Source organism: Paramormyrops kingsleyae, chromosome 13 (assembly GCF_048594095.1).
Source record: "Paramormyrops kingsleyae isolate MSU_618 chromosome 13, PKINGS_0.4, whole genome shotgun sequence".
In the NCBI taxonomy this organism is placed as follows: Eukaryota; Metazoa; Chordata; class Actinopteri; order Osteoglossiformes; family Mormyridae; genus Paramormyrops; species Paramormyrops kingsleyae.
The window spans coordinates 23,385,809-23,401,471 of record NC_132809.1 but is presented as its reverse complement, the minus strand read 5'-3'; the positions used below and the strand labels follow the sequence as shown (position 1 = coordinate 23,401,471).

The 15,663-nt window shown below is 42.2% G+C and overlaps 2 protein-coding genes across 2 annotated transcripts; both read right to left on the bottom strand.

The window, feature by feature from the left end:
* Positions 1-529: 529 nt before the first annotated feature.
* Positions 530-2,420, bottom strand: sec11a (SEC11 homolog A, signal peptidase complex subunit). The gene is given in 5 exon segments (XM_072698694.1): positions 530-580; positions 693-746; positions 882-1,035; positions 1,120-1,227; positions 2,253-2,420. Coding segments are annotated over 5 exon segments (417 nt in total). The 5' UTR covers positions 2,303-2,420.
* A 582-nt stretch (positions 2,421-3,002) lies between these two features.
* On the bottom strand, positions 3,003-15,084 carry znf592 (zinc finger protein 592). The gene is made up of 9 exons (XM_023811202.2): positions 14,182-15,084; positions 10,240-12,539; positions 9,806-9,984; positions 9,519-9,692; positions 9,202-9,361; positions 8,801-9,076; positions 7,541-7,653; positions 5,199-5,337; positions 3,003-5,059 (listed from the first exon to the last, which is right to left on the bottom strand). Exons 2-9 carry the CDS (start codon positions 12,517-12,519, stop codon positions 4,544-4,546), a joined length of 3,837 nt encoding a protein of 1,278 aa, XP_023666970.2. The 5' UTR covers positions 12,520-12,539; positions 14,182-15,084; the 3' UTR covers positions 3,003-4,543.
* Between the last annotated feature and the right edge of the window lie 579 nt (positions 15,085-15,663).

Below are 15,663 nucleotides of genomic sequence, written 5' to 3'. Positions count from 1 at the left end.
AAAGCGTTACAATAGAGAAAAGTTCAGAAATGCTGGGGGTAAGATCTCTACACAAAATTACCACTGAAATCTCCCTGGATGATCTTATGCATTTCAGCTCCTAAATGTGAAGATAATGTCCTGTGACACAAACATATATGACAAATGCGTTGCAACTGTGGTTTTATTTTTTATGTGTTCAAAAACGTATAATGCATGGCTTGTCTGGCATTGACCCTTTACTTAAATAGACTTGAAGATTATAGTAGCACGTTGATTTATTACCGTGAAATTTGCTTGGCTGGCACTGCATGTGCATTTATAGAAAATGAATTAACACTCTTCAGACCAATCAGAGGTAGTCAATGTAGTTTAAAACAATCATTAATGGGCAGGACCTGACACCATTTATGAATGTTAAAGTCTAATTTCTCCTATTATCACTGACCAATAAGTGCAACAGTAGCAAGTACAAAGAGCAAATGTTCCAATTTGTAACCCCTCCTGGATTATAGAAGAATGCAGTAAAGCCTGGTGTTTTCCCAGTTGTTCAGTCACGATGTACCAGCACGAAAAGGCCCAGCAGGAAGAGGACGGCATACTGAGGACAGGAAACAATCAACTTTACAACTCCACAGTTTATGCTAAGGCGACATGTATTACGTCAGTACAACATGTATTCAGAATTGTTGTTCGAATGGAGAAAATTTTACCTTGAATTTTGGACAATCATTCATTAGAATTGTAACAATACCTATGTGTGGATTCTCACAATACTCATAACTCGCTGGATCTTGCCTAATTAATCAGGCCTGACTAATTATTATTATTTTTAATTTTTTTTGGGGGGGGTCACATCCTGGAATCGCCCCTGCTGCTGTACATTCCTGTGATGTCCGGACTTAATTCTCGTGAATTTTGAGCACTCCCTTAACTATAGGGGTTTCCCTCCCCTCGATCCTGAAGACCACGGTTTCTCCAGCTCTGATGGGACTTTCCGTGTTGTTGGTCAGGAACAGGTCGTCTCCATGATGGAAGGCTGGCTCCACGCTCCCACTGCCAACAAAATACATTTACGCACAGACCTAAATTAATACCAAACATGTTATTTGTGGGGAGGATATGGAATTAAATACTGACCTGAGAACAACAACTGAGCTCTCAGTGCCAGTTACAACCATCAAGCCTTTCAAGATCATAATTGCAGAGGATACAATCACACTAAAGTTCAGTACCTGGTAATAAAGCCGAAATTCAAATACAGACAAGTTATCAGTAGAAACACAACAGCAACCCGCTACAGACAGGATCGTAATAACCAGCTTTAGATTTAGATCGGTATTTAATTGTTTGAATCTATAACATTTGAGAGAATCAGACTTAGAATAAATAAATTATGACTTTAATTGAGCGATTAAAGAGAAGTTATTAAAATGTCTGAATACACATGTCTGCGTGATTGGTTGCAAATAGCTTAATATCGTTACAATAAACTAGCCATCTCTCTAACAGCGTTAAATATTAAATATTCAACATTCATTTGACATTAAAAAATAAGGAACTATTACGCGATTCAACCATTTTAGTGGATGATGTCAATCCAACTGTGCAGTATAGAGACTACTCTGCGTATTTTTGAAATACTCCTGTACACACATGAAGCATTGTCTTTATGCGGTACAGCGCTGGCTTGACAACATGAGGTGACATGGTTAGGGAGCATAATAGAATAATGTACATGTATATGTCATTAATTCTGAAAAAATGTACAAGAGAAAACAATTGTACAAGACTAGCCTTGAGACACATGAAGCAGAGAAGTCTTTTATAATTTATATTACAAAACTATTAGGCCTATAACTCTGAACTATTAGCTAAATTAAACGCTAATTAACACAATAGTCGACTTACCAACCCAATATTTGCTCATTTTGTGCATATTAAGTAAGTTATTTTGGTTCTTGGTACATTTGACATAAATTCAGAGCACCATCCAAAGGTGACATATGCCATTTTAAAAATATATATCATCCTATATTCGTGCATGAATGAGACTAGTTAACTTACGACTTTAGTGATTTTATTGTTAGCGATGCTACACCATGAGCTGATGGTCGTTAATAGACGTTTCCAGTTATGCATCATTCCACATTTACTTCTTTTCGGCGGTGCAGCTCCCCGCACTGTACGCTCCGACCTTCCCGGAAAACAGCGCCAAATGAGCCAGCTGAACACCCCAAGCACACCGCTTAACTAAGTTAATTACCCATACCTGGCGCTTTTGTATCCGCGGCGCATCGTCCAGGAGACCCAAGGACAGCATGGTCGGTGTCTGCCGGGACCAGACAGCGCTGAGCCCCGACAAAGTGAGCGTGCGGGGGAGGGTGCAGACCGAGCTGCCGGTGCTTGCACGCCGGATACACTTTATTAACTCTATTTCGCTCGTCGGCACAGACAGAAATACACCGATTCGATATTGCAAAGATACCTATATTTAGAAACAGATTAAATGCGTGTTCCTTGCCATTCGGGACTAATGGTCTGGTTTCCAGTTGTCTTCTAGGGACCTATGCTAGGCGTCTTAAAAATCAGGTCAAAGGTGCGCGTATCAGCGAAATGTGTTAGCTGGCTAAAATAGTCTCTCTCCAAGTTGAGCGTTTGTACTTTTTCCATGTGAAACCAATTTATGGACGCTAAAATACAGACTATACACAAATATGATCCTTTTTAATACCTGCTAATGATGGATAGATTTTCCTGCTGCCAATTTCATGGCAAAACGCAGATTAACTGATATCACCTGATTAAAAAGAATTAGCCGAAAACTTTATGTACAAGGTTGAATCCGCAAAAAATTACGGTGCTCAGGCTTCCACAAACAAGGTAATACAATGAGCTTTTAAAAAATAGCCCACTAATAAATCATTTTAGCAGCAATACCTCAATATCGCTTTCAGTTATAGAAAAGGCAATGGAAAATGGTTAACAATTCATAATAAAGAAATACTATCTTGCCCACACAATCCAGACATACGCATTTTATTTGAAATAATCAAAAGTAAACATAACAGCAAGGCACAAAGGCCAATACCGGTTAAATAGATGTGTAATGGCTTGGGAAAAATAAACCCTGATATAGACATGTGAAATTTATTAGCTATGTACATGGGGTTTGCCTGTACCAGAACTTTCATACTACCACACATTATCAAAAAGTACAAAGTTGCTCTGAATAGAGGCTGTATCAAAAAACACTGATATTTAAAGGAGTATAATTTCTGTTCAAGATATCTTAAATTAGCCACTCTTCAGTAAACTGGGGAGGACTTAAGGAAAATAACATTTACTACAAACATGAAAAGGAATACGTGTCATACAGCTTTTAAATGGAAATTTCACATGGAAAGAAGTCAATATGACTAGATAAATCTCCAAAGTAAATTTATAAAATTGAGTAATATGGGAGATAATATATTAAGGAAAATCATTCCTTTTAAAATGTAGCAGTACAATAGTTAATTATCTGCAAAAACCTCATTCAAGAGTCTCCACAGTTCAGGTGAGGTGGAAATGATTTTTGTTCTCACCAACGATAGCTCATCACACACCCACCCCAATCATAACCATTTCATTTTTTTTGATCTCCTTTTACAAATGACAACGGACATTTAAAATGACAATATTAGTTTATAACTGCCGCATCCTGATTATATTCAGCTTATCAGTGAAATAAGCAAACAATTCCCCAAAGTACCCACTGCATGCTTCATAGCTGTCACGCAACTTCCCACACATTAAATATTTAATTTGCGTAAACACGTGAAACAGACCTGTGATATACAATTTCAATTGTATGCTAAATATTCAGACATCAGTCAAGTCCATGTCAAAATTAAAAGTAAACATTTGTTACAGATGTGTTATGCAATCCATACACAATCACCTTGCAGGGGAAGTGAGACTTCGGTTCAAAGGATGGTTCACTGAATTACCGTTAAAATTAAAACAGCCACACATTCTTTTTGGTATGGAACAGATATTAAAATACATTTCCTTTGATCGCCAATGGAGGGATATGCAAAGAAATTGCTACTTTGGGATGCAGATAATCGCCAAATCTGCAATACTGCTTACATTTCCAATGGGTGAACACATTCAGCTCCAAGTCTGCAAGAGCACCGTCTGAGTGACTGGGCACATTTAGAACCAGCCATTATCCTTAACGTGGTTTTCAGCTCAACCAAAATCACTGGGTCTATCTAGTCTTTATCATCTAACAGTCTTGTGTGTCCAAGAGGGAAAAATGACCTAACATGTCAACAACGACCCAACTGGACGAAGTTCGAAATGTATCTATATTTGGTGTAGGTGTTTGCGGCTAAAGTAAGTGATTTGTGATTTGTAGCGTGGCAGAATACATGTAGAAGAATAAGGCAAATTCCACTGAGGTACAAGAGTTTAAAGCCGCTGTGATGCTGATTGAGCATTTTGAGGGTCCTCATCCTCCCAGGACGCAGGGGCAATAGCAGCTTTTTTGGGGGGAGGGGGGGATCGGTGTTTACCATCATTGCTCAGGGACCGCCTTTGGGTGCGAGGTGCTGTGAGTCTGCATGTGGGAGCTGTAAGCAGATTCACAGCCAAAGGCCTCGCTGCAGGTGTCACAATGAAACCTCTTAGGTTCCTCAGCTAAAGAGGAGCCACCTTGTCCAGCATGGAGGGGATCGACCTCTTCGTCACTGGCCTGAGGTGATGACTCCTGCTCCCTTTCCTCCTCATCCTCCTCTTCTTCTTCTTCCTCCTCATCCTGCTGCAGTTCCTCCTCTGGCTCCTTAATCTTATGGACAATGAGGAGGTGCCTGCTGAGGGCCAGCGGGGAGGTAAAGCACAGGCCGCAGTGTGAGCACTGGGGGGTGCTGTCATCGGCCTTGTGCTGAGGTATGTGCTCCTGGAAGCGTCCACTGTCCTCTGTGGTGAAGCCACACTTGGAGCAGCGGAACTGGGGTGTGGGCCTCTTGGCGGGGGGGGTGTCGGGTGCCCCCACAATCAGGGCTTCATCGGAAGGTCTCTTCACCACAGGACCCTGTGCATGGGTGTAGAGGCATTATGCACAATTCAGCCTGCATCACGCCTTTGTAAGCTGACAATTTACAACAGTGGCAGTTAAAAAGAAAAAGGCGGGGGGGGGGGGCAATGACACGTCACAATTTTCCGGTCACTACCTCTCCAGAGGCTTTCCTGTTCTCAGGGGCTGCCTGTAGCATCTGGCTGAAGTCGGGGTTTTTAATGCCGTGCATCAGGCTGATGTGATTCTTCAGCATGAAGTGTTTGGTAAAAGTCATCGTCTTGTCTGTGCAGTACCTTCAATAGGAAGAGCACACAGAGGAGAGAATGTATATAAAATACAGGGCACTAAAAATCGACTTCCGTAAATGCAGCTACTCCCGTATCCTACTCGTGAGCATAGCTCCACTGCACGAACAGCACGTGCTCCAAAAAGCAAGAGGTTTCAGCTTCAATGTCACAATGAGGAAAACATAACACTTCACTTAATTCCTTTCTAATTATGTAATTACCTGCACTCTGGATACTTAAAAAAAGTACTACAATATTTCAATGTTAAAGCACAGTATTCAAGTCATTAGATCTGGCTCAGAGACAAGCACAGTACATGTTCAGTTACAGTGATAATGATGATTAAGCTAGCATGTTGAAAAACTAAGCTGGATTGAAGTTTAAAAAAAACTTCATGTACAAAATAAACCAGTATGATAGCAAGCTAGCAATTACTAAACAATATAAAAATTAGGTCTGCGTGATGAATTGTGTGCATCTCAGTAATCACATGGCATTTATCGACATTGCTTTGTGTCTGTTGACAACTCACAACTAGGGCTGCAAGGATTCATTGGGTAACAACTCGATTGCAAAAAATCCGATGCAAATTCTTTGCTTCGATGTTTCGTTTAATCCACGCGACTATGTACCGCTCAGTGATCACCGTGTTTCACTCGGAGGATCATTACTGTCGCAGTGTGCTTACGCTGTATTACGTGTAGCAGAGCGGTAGAAGAAAACAGTGGCAAAACTCCCATTGGGACCCCTTGTGAAAAATGCCGGAGAAATTTCCGGCAGACTTCTGGGTCTTGGGGATGGTAAATAGTTCAAACGTTGACATTCGCGGCATTGAATCATGTTCATTTCCATTGCTTACCAAGCACTTTAAGTGGTATGTTGATAAAATATTTTTAAAAAACATTTAATACGTTAGGTGTTATTAATATACAAAATATGTTTTTATATGTGGTCAGCATTAGCTGTTAAGTTTATCATAATTAACAGAAGGTAGCTTAGCGGCTATCGAGGCTAATGTTCCCATTACACTGATGATTTTGTCAGCTGCTACAGATGCAAGGTAACTTCATATATTGTTGTTCTAGTTATCAGCGGTTTCATGATCAGTTAGTTGCACTACTACCACGTTAATAAACCTGATTAAAATATCAGTTTACAGCTCTCCGCCAGTCACATGGTTCAGTGTGCTCACTACCAAATTTAAGCTATTTCACCATAAATTATTTTGTGGCGATTTGTAAAAAAATTTTACAAATTACCCCCCCAAAGCTGTAAACCTAGGGGAAACACTGAACACATTACTGAGAAATGTAGCTTTCTGCAAATGACTGCAACTTTGGGGCACTCTCATCCATGAGGAAATTGTTACAACAGAATGTACAATCCCTGTGTCCACTTCACATAGCGATTTCGTGTCTGGCCATTGTACCCCTGAACATCATCTCTTGTAGCACTAAGTTTCCATCCAAACATGCCTACACAAATTCCATCATAATGCATGGCTTAATTTTTGTACAACTAAAACTACTTAACTGTGGACCACAAATGATTCATTCCACATGCAACATCTAACTAACATCACCCACACACCACTGGTTACATTTACATATGGAAGAATTTCGTTATGGCACAAAATCGGCTTTTAAGGTTAATACTGAAGTGAGGTTAAATTTCCAGCATCTTGATAAACTATTTTAGTTTGTGATGTGAGATTTAATTGCCGGCTATAGCAGAATTAACTTGAGCTGGATGTTTTCTTGAAAATTGGAAATGCAAATAGATAGCAATTCTGGATTTATGCTGCACAATGTGTCAATGTATACATCTCAGTGAAGATAAATGTATCCTTTGAAGGTAATCGTTTAATAACACCATTAAACAATGCATATGTATCAGGGTTGGGGCCATTCTGGAATGCATTCATCAATTCCAATCCAAATCAGGAAATGGAACTGGAGTTGGGGTTGGAAAAAAATGAAGGGGAACAGAACGGGAATTGAATTCAAATATCAGGGGGATTTAAATTCCAACTATGTATAATATTCCATATATTCCAGATATGTATAAACCCTGAAGTAACGTAAATAATGCATTTACTGTGGAATCTAAACATTCCATTGGTAGAGAACGAAATGTTTTTTTTCCAAGCAGACAGCACTTGCTCAGAGTAGCCAAGGGAAAAACTGGATTGTAAAAAGCTGCAACTAACCAGCAGGTGAAGGTTCTCTTCTTCCCGCCATGGTCGTTGCGAATGTGTCTCCTGAGACTTGTAGTGGAATTAAAGGACCTCTCGCAATTCCGGCAAGGATATCTCTTCACTGACTGCAGACAATGAACAACAGAGATCAGCATCTGGATTGAATATATGGTAGTTATATTAAACATTAACAACAGAACAACTGAAACAGTGTTTTCTGTTTTTCCAACAGCTATTTATTTATTTATTTATTATATATATATATATATATATATATATATATATATATATATATATATATATATATATATATATATCATACTGCGAGACCATTACTTGTCAGGATTCTGTTCACAAATCCACGAGTGTTAAATTGCAGAACTTGAATTATCAATCTAAGAGTCTCTTCAGTCATGCTCAAAAGCAGAACCAGATAAGCTACGACCACATCCCATGCAGCTATCGAAATATCTAGAAACACAGTAAGCCGAGTTCTCTTTAGGGCAACATGAACAAGCCATATCGTAGTGAATAAAAGTCCATTTTTCCACTAATGTCAAAAGATTTGTTGTTAACAGACCATCTCCCATGAATTCTCCTATTGCTGTAATGCACATACCCCATTTGCCATTCCCCATACCTGCATTGACCTCCAATATGCCAGCTACAATAATTAATTTTGAGTACTGATAGAAACAGCAGAGAATAACCAGGAATTTAACTGACCTCAAACAATGGCTTCCAGCTTTTACTAAACCCATCTGCACTAAACAACTTAAGCTTTCTTTCAGTGCCCTACTTAAAAACATGGAGGCTGTTACTATCAAAACATGCAGCCACTCTCTCCACAGTAAGTGATGCCAAAAGCGAGGCTTCAAAACCATCAGTGAGTGAGGCTACCATGCACCATCAATCGCAGTGGTTTAACCAACTTCCCATTGGTTATTAATTCGGTATTCAGTGAGCTAAACTGAGTAATAAGAGACAGGCCTCCCACTGTGGGTGTCAAATCCTCAGCTCCTCCATCACTTCACGTGGTCATGACAGAGGCAGCAAATGCCAGCCTGACATGCTCTAAGGTAGCATTACACAGAAGGATAAACTTCAATTCACAGGGAGAGAATGTCATCCTCTCATTAATCCCAATCTTCTGTAATTCAATTCCTGTCTATGCGACAATGTAACACTCAGCTTAGTCTAAGATGACATTAGCTTTAAAAAGAAATAATGATCAGGGTGCAGTCCAATGCTGGATGGTGCTGCTCGCCTTACCCTCCCATGGCTGGTCTTCATGTGAGACAGATAGGCATCGCGATCAGGAAGCCACTGCAGACACTCTCCACAGGTCAAGCCTGCATTCTTCAGATTGGTCTGACTTGGCTTTTGGGAAGCTGGGTCCTTCTGGTCATCTGAGGCCACACATCGGAGAAGCCGGCTTGTCGGCGGCCGACTGGGGGTCAGCGACGTGCCCTGCGGGTGCGGTGAAGGCTCTTCAGACAGTTTGGCACTTTCATCCACAGCTGCCCTGAGGACACTCCTGTGGACTCCCTGAAATGCAGAGGAGGACTGTGACACTACAGCAGGCATAAGTTCAGCCAACAAAGCAGCTTGAAATACAGCTTAGAGAACAGAATGTTAAACATCTACCAGGCCTTAAAAACGGGGTCTCCAACCTTGAAATGTTGCATTAGCATTTGCTTCTGTGTGAAGACCACTGGACACTCAGGGCACTTGAAGACACAGGTAGTGAGCTTTTTGCTGCTCTGCTGGAAGTGTTGGAAGAGCAACTGCTTCTTCTTAAAAACCATTTCACAGGAGCACCTATAGATCATTCTAGAGAATCAAACATATCAAACAAAATCACTCTGACAGACTGAGACAACGTGCAATAAGAATTCAAATATGTGGATATTCAACAATTTCATTTTTGTACTCCAAAAAAAGATTCAGCCATCATGGAAAATAAAGATACTCTGGGAGTCAAACTCACTGCGGAGACACACTACTGTCGTCATGTTTGTTTTTGACGTGTGTCAGGCAGCCATCTGAAGACTTGAAGGCGACCGGACAGAGAGAGCACTTATAGAAAATCTCACAGTGTTTCTCCATAATGTGGCTCTTTTGAACATGAAAGGACAAGTGAAACATATCACAGTGTGAGCACCTAGGAGAACAAAAGAAGACCAAGGGGCTTTATTATTAATAAGGCATAGCGAGTAATGCTGCAGCATCACGCGAAGCCCCAACACACCGACCCCAGGCTGCTCATTCACATACTTGTTGCCGATCTTGCGTGCATAGTGGAGGCAGTTCTCCTTGATGTGTTTCTGGATGTCCGTGGAGTGGCTGACTGCTCCGCACTCGGGGCAGCAGTATGGGGACTTGTGTGTGTGGATGCGCTGGTGAGCCCTGTAGCTGCACTTGTTGGGCAGTGTCATCATGCACAGCTTACAGACCTGAAAGACAGGAGCAGAAATTAAAGGGGGGGACACTTCATGATACCAATAAAGACTCGAACACTCAAACTTATAGCTAACTGGTACGAAACAAAAGACTTTCAACCTCAGTCCCTCAACCAATAACCAAAGTCTTGACAAAGGCTACAAGAATAAGACAATACCTCATTTTGGCCTATAGTTCTTCGAGAACTGAAATTGACAGTGACCTTCATATTAGTTCTGATATGACGATAAGACGACAAGATACTTTACCAGTCTCTCCATTTCTTCGGAAAGTCTCTGGAAATGACCTGCCAGTGACCTGTCATCTGACATCTGCTTGTTGCATTCCAGACACTTGAGTCCATGCGGTATCACTTTGTCTGGATATAAAGGCATGGCTGGTGCGTTCTTTGCTGGGCCTGGGAAGACCTGGGACCCCACAGGCACTGGTGGCATGGCCACAGTGGGGGTGGGCACAGCCAGGGAGAACATCTGGTCGGCGGCAACGGGCTTCATGAAGAGCTGAGTACACTGCATGATAGCGCCCTGACTCTTGTGCTGCCGGGCGTGGGCCAGCAGACTGCACTTGTTGAAGAAGACGAGTGTCTTGGCGCAGTGCATGCATGCCACCTCGATGTGCACACTCCTCCTGCTGTAATGCTGAGCCAAACTGGCCTCCAGACAGAAGGCGTCCCCACACTCCAGGCACCGGTGGCCCCGAGCCGGCAGGCTTATCTGAGACTCTGGAGGGGGGTTCAGGTTGGGCACATACGTCGGTATGGGATTGGAGGCGTTCAGAAGTCTGTTCAGGGTCCCCACAGCACCGCAGGAAATGGTGGTGCCCAGCGCGGGGGCGGGGCTTTTGACCTGGTGCACGAGCGGAACCGTGCTGCACACCATGGACCCGGGAAGCTGGGGCGGCCGTGGCGTGGTAGATCTGGCCGTAACCGACGCTGCAACGCTATGAGGGACCAAGTTTAGATTGGCCAAGTGTACCGCTTTGGGGAGGAAATTGGTGTTGGGGGGCTTCATAGATCTGACAGAGACCCCCTTTTGCTGCTGCAATGTCTTTACAACCCTCAGGTTAGAGCTGTTAGTTTTCTGTGAAGAGGTGCCTGAATGTGCCTTGACCCTCTTCTTTGAGCTGCAATCTGATGTGATGGGAATAACCTTTGAGGGCTGGGACACAAGTGCTGTGGATTTGTCAAATGTTTTATTCCTTCCATTTTCGAAGACAATGTCATTCACTGTATGATGTGACAGGTGCAGCGGAGACGCTTTGGTCGGTGGCTCTTCGACAGCGGTGATCTGCGGGGGAGAGGAACCGGTTGGAGACTGGAGTTCATCCAGCTCTGAATCAGGCAACACGCTTGTCACTGTTCGCTTTATTTGCCCAGATGAGGTTTTAATAGTCTTTATCCGAACTCTCGGAATTGCTGGGGGCGAACCTGTAGTCACAGAGGGGGATGCTTTACCACTGCTGTCACTGCAGATGCTCATCGGACTGTCTGGAGGCTTGATAAACCTCTTTACGACCTCCAGTGGACTCCGAGGGCTCTTCGGAGATTTGGGCACTTTTGGGCTTTCTTTCATGGACACTAACGGATCTCTAGAGTTTACATCATCTTTAGAATCTTCCATGACCTTCCTGGAATTCAAAGCCACAAGTGCTGCAAGGCAGGATGACAGTTTGGAGCTTGAACTTTTGATGCATTGCTGGGATAAGCCAATACTGGACTCCAAAGGAAAATAATTTTGAGTCTCTCCGAGATTGTCACCATGAAGGTCACCCATAGGTAACACCGGACTGCTAAAGCTAGATTGTTCAACATGGCCATCATTAGAGCAAACAGAATTTTCCTCTGAGTAGGACTGTTCTGTTTTGCAAAATTCCCTGTTTCTGTCCGTGATATTACAAATTTCGCTCCCAGCAACTAATTTACGGCACATGCTGGTCCCATGCAATTTTCTTTGACTGTCCAACATGGACTGCTCTTCTGACCCAAATACAGAGCCAGAGGGAAAATAGGGCCTCTCGTCTTGTTTTGGACGTCCAACAATCCCATCTGCTGGGATATCCTCAGGTTCTGGACTTGAGATAGGACTAAATTGGGTGAAGGATGCCCCACAAGGCTGATGGGGTGCCATTGGCAAATCCGGGCAGTCACCTGAACGATCTCCATTTACAAAAGTGGTCTCAAACTTCCCGTAATTTCCGTGTACCATGTGATGGGAATCTAGGATGGTTCCTGAGCCCCGAAATCCATTCTGCAGGAGGTGTCCAAGGTGGACCCCTTCTCTCTCTGTGCCAGATTCGCATGACTCCTGACGACTGGTGTTCTTCACTATCACACTGACAGCAGGAACATCAGGGGCCTGGGCAATATTGTGGGTGGAGATGTCTTCCAAGCAGATCCCTACAGATTTTGGCTGGCCCTCACATTCATCGTGGTTGTCTGGGATGGCTTCCTTAGCATCCAACCCAGTGGCATCAGGGATATCAAAAGCAGCCAAAAGATCATCAAAATCTGGGGTCTTCATGTCACCCATGTTCGAAAACGTAGAAAAACCTGAAAGAAACAAACAGTTTTTATAATCATAAATGTGCAGAACACCCAAACTAGAAGACGCATGCAAAATTGAACCGCATGCATTTCTTTTTTTGTTTATTTAATGATGACGGCAATGATGACAGCATAAGCAAAGATTGCTTTAAGGTGTTATTTAAAAATAAGTGAAAGCTGGGAGTGTTAGAAAAAATTACTAGAAATGCAATCACACTTTTCCAGCAGCAAAAACAGAAGATAAACTTCACAAATTCTATAAAATGCAAAATGATTAGGGTGCCCATCAGACTCAAAGCTAACATCTACCAATATACTGTGCACCCGATACCTTTTACTTACATCACTTCCCCTAATCCCTGAATGGTGTACACAGGTACTACCATCTGTTACATTAACATTATCATGACCCTTCTCATGCTTTCACTCTGCAAGATCAAAATAATATGATTAAAAACAGGCAGCTCAACGGTCAGTTTGGGAGGTTAGTTATAACAATTTCAATTTTAACAATTAAATTTATATCGTCTGATTTGAGTTTTTGAAAAACTGCCAATCAGTGCATCCAAAGTTACATTTAAAGATTTTAAAACATTGTTAAACGGTTAACCTATACTAACTGCTTCCCCTGACCACTGGCACCGGCTAATATGTGCACTACAGTTGGCTACTGAACTATTTCAATGCTTGTAAACACTGGTCACATGACCAAGGCTGACTTCCATAACACAAATATTTAGGAAACCCAGAGATCATGCCACAGATCTAAGGCATCAGAGCAGCATTAAGCTTTACCTGGCGCTGTGAGATATCCCCTAAATAATCCAACTTGCTGGTTAACATTCTTAAAACCTGGAGTTTTATCCAGGAATATCCCAGTTTTTGTCAACATATTCATAAGAGGCTCGAACCAAAAATACCCAAATTTGGAGTCGGCTAAACAAGCATTAATTTCAGACCGCGTTAAACAGGCACAGAGATTGTGAAACATTGGCACGAAACTTACCAACAGTATTGTTTTTTTCTTTACTCTTTTGTTAATCTGAATAATCATAACTTTTTACTAAAAGTACGACAGATTTTTCATTCAATAAGGAAACTGCATAACTAGAAAAATTAATCTATGAAAATTAAAACGCTCAATTTATTCCAGTGGGACATGACATTTTATGAATTTATAATGTCCAGAAAGAATTTGCTAAAAATATAATTACCTTACTTATTCCCTGAACTATTAATTTACGTATTTATATTTGCATTGATTTTATTTTAACGTGTTAAGTTACTACCTTCGTCTTTATTACGGATTACCGATTACCTACTAAACATGATAATTGAATATTATATTCCAAATTTCCAAAGACCGATTTACGGCACTTAAGACCCATAATACTTTTATCAGGGCTCAATCGACATGCCACTGACCTGTAATCACATAAAGCTCACAGGGGTCATGAGGAATTATGGCTTACGGAGATAGGTAAAATTAAAAGACCTCCGACTGAAAGTTTATATATAACTTTGTAAACAAATCGCAACACCGGACGTCTAAGATATTAAATGGATAACGGATTTATACATAAGCAAGATATACATCTCAGGAGCTACACGTGTGTGTGACAACACAGAAAACAAAAGCATTATTTACCATTTGGGTTCCGTATATTCACCGTGGCGGCTCCTTAAGGGTAGGCGATTTCATGGCTAACTACTTTTTGACGTTTACGTCCAGAGGAAACGTGGAAGCCTGGCGCCAGGTTTCACCGCGTTTATAACTCAGATGGAGCGACGGGACACTTTTCCGGACATTTTCTCCACTGTTCCGCCAACCTCTCGCTTAAATAAAAAATGTTTTAGGGCGAACGATGCTAATAAGACGCTGGTATGTCCCCACTTTCGCCAGCAAGCGCCTCGTCGGCAACCAGTTGGTTGTAATTCAACTATCCAGTATAAAACGCATTTCTTTCTCTCCCCCCAAATGAGATAAATTAAATTTTGTACGAATACAATACTAAATGCGTCACTGCTCCAAAGGTAGCAGATATTTTAACCTGCAGGCAGGGTGGCCTGCCACCTGAGCTATCGGCAGTTATAGCAGGTAGCTTATACTTAGTGTTACTGGCATCTCACACACGCGTATTTACATGGAGTAACGTTTAAACTTTTATTAGCCACCTAGCACAGCTTTAAGTCGGTAAATTTAATTACAAGTCCACCGACACTCGGCTAACGTTAGAAAACAACGTTAGCTAGCTAACATCCCCTTCCCCGAGGCCCGGCCTTTCTCGGCCGGGTGTTTCTTGTGCTTAGCAAACCGTTTTTCTTAACTGGATGCAGACGGTTTGAACACAACGCACCCGGTAATGCCGGATACCGCAAACAACCCCAGCTAGGACTAAAAACTCGCCGACCAGCAACGCCAGCCGTTGCGACCGACCCACGCAGCCGAGAAGAGTATAGGCGCCAGTAACATAGCCGCAGCTTGGGTCCAGGCTCGCCCGTCTGCAAACCGCTTCCTGTGCGGGCGGCCGCGCGACTGCCTCCCGTCAGGACCCCGCTCCCTCAGCGCCGTATGGGCACATTACTGCAAAAAATATATATAAATGTAAATCACAATGCGGTGCATGTGCCTCTTGTGCATGTCAGGTATAAGTATAAGGGTCAGTAGGGAGCGTTGTTTCAGTACGGTGTATCAGTAAATTGTCTTAATATGTTAATTGCTAGGGATGTCCGACGTACTGCCTGATTATAAAAAGGTAAGCGCTGTTAAAATAAAGAAACGACACCCGCAGTTCTTTTGTCTTGTGTATTACTTAGAACGTATGTGTTATTACAGACTGTGTTATGTGTAGCTGTCCAATAACGACGGCTGCGGCTATTTCGTTAACGCACGTTTGTCGGACGTGGTGTCCTTTAAACTACTGCTGCGCATTGTAAATTAGTTTTTGTTTGTTTAGAATGCCTGAAATACCAGGTTTACGTTTTTAGCTGGACAGTACACAGTCACTAGTAGAGTGAGCCAAACTGCGCTCGCTGTTCTCAATCTAGGAGGATGGATACAATGCATCGAGTGGTATAAAATTACAAGGAAAAAAAACCTTACCCAAGAGTGAGTAGGTGTGTGCGTGCG

Excerpts from the sequence above, each read along its gene's own strand:
- znf592 (XM_023811202.2), bottom strand. The coding sequence starts at position 12,519 with ATGGGTGACATGAAGACCCCAGATTTTGATGATCTTTTGGCTGCTTTT. Across the intron at positions 9,693-9,805 it reads GCACGCAAGATCGGCAACAA|GTGCTCACACTGTGATATGT; the intron begins GTATGTGAATGA and ends TTGTTCTCCTAG. Across the intron at positions 9,077-9,201 it reads TGCTAATGCAACATTTCAAG|GGAGTCCACAGGAGTGTCCT; the intron begins GTTGGAGACCCC and ends TCTGCATTTCAG.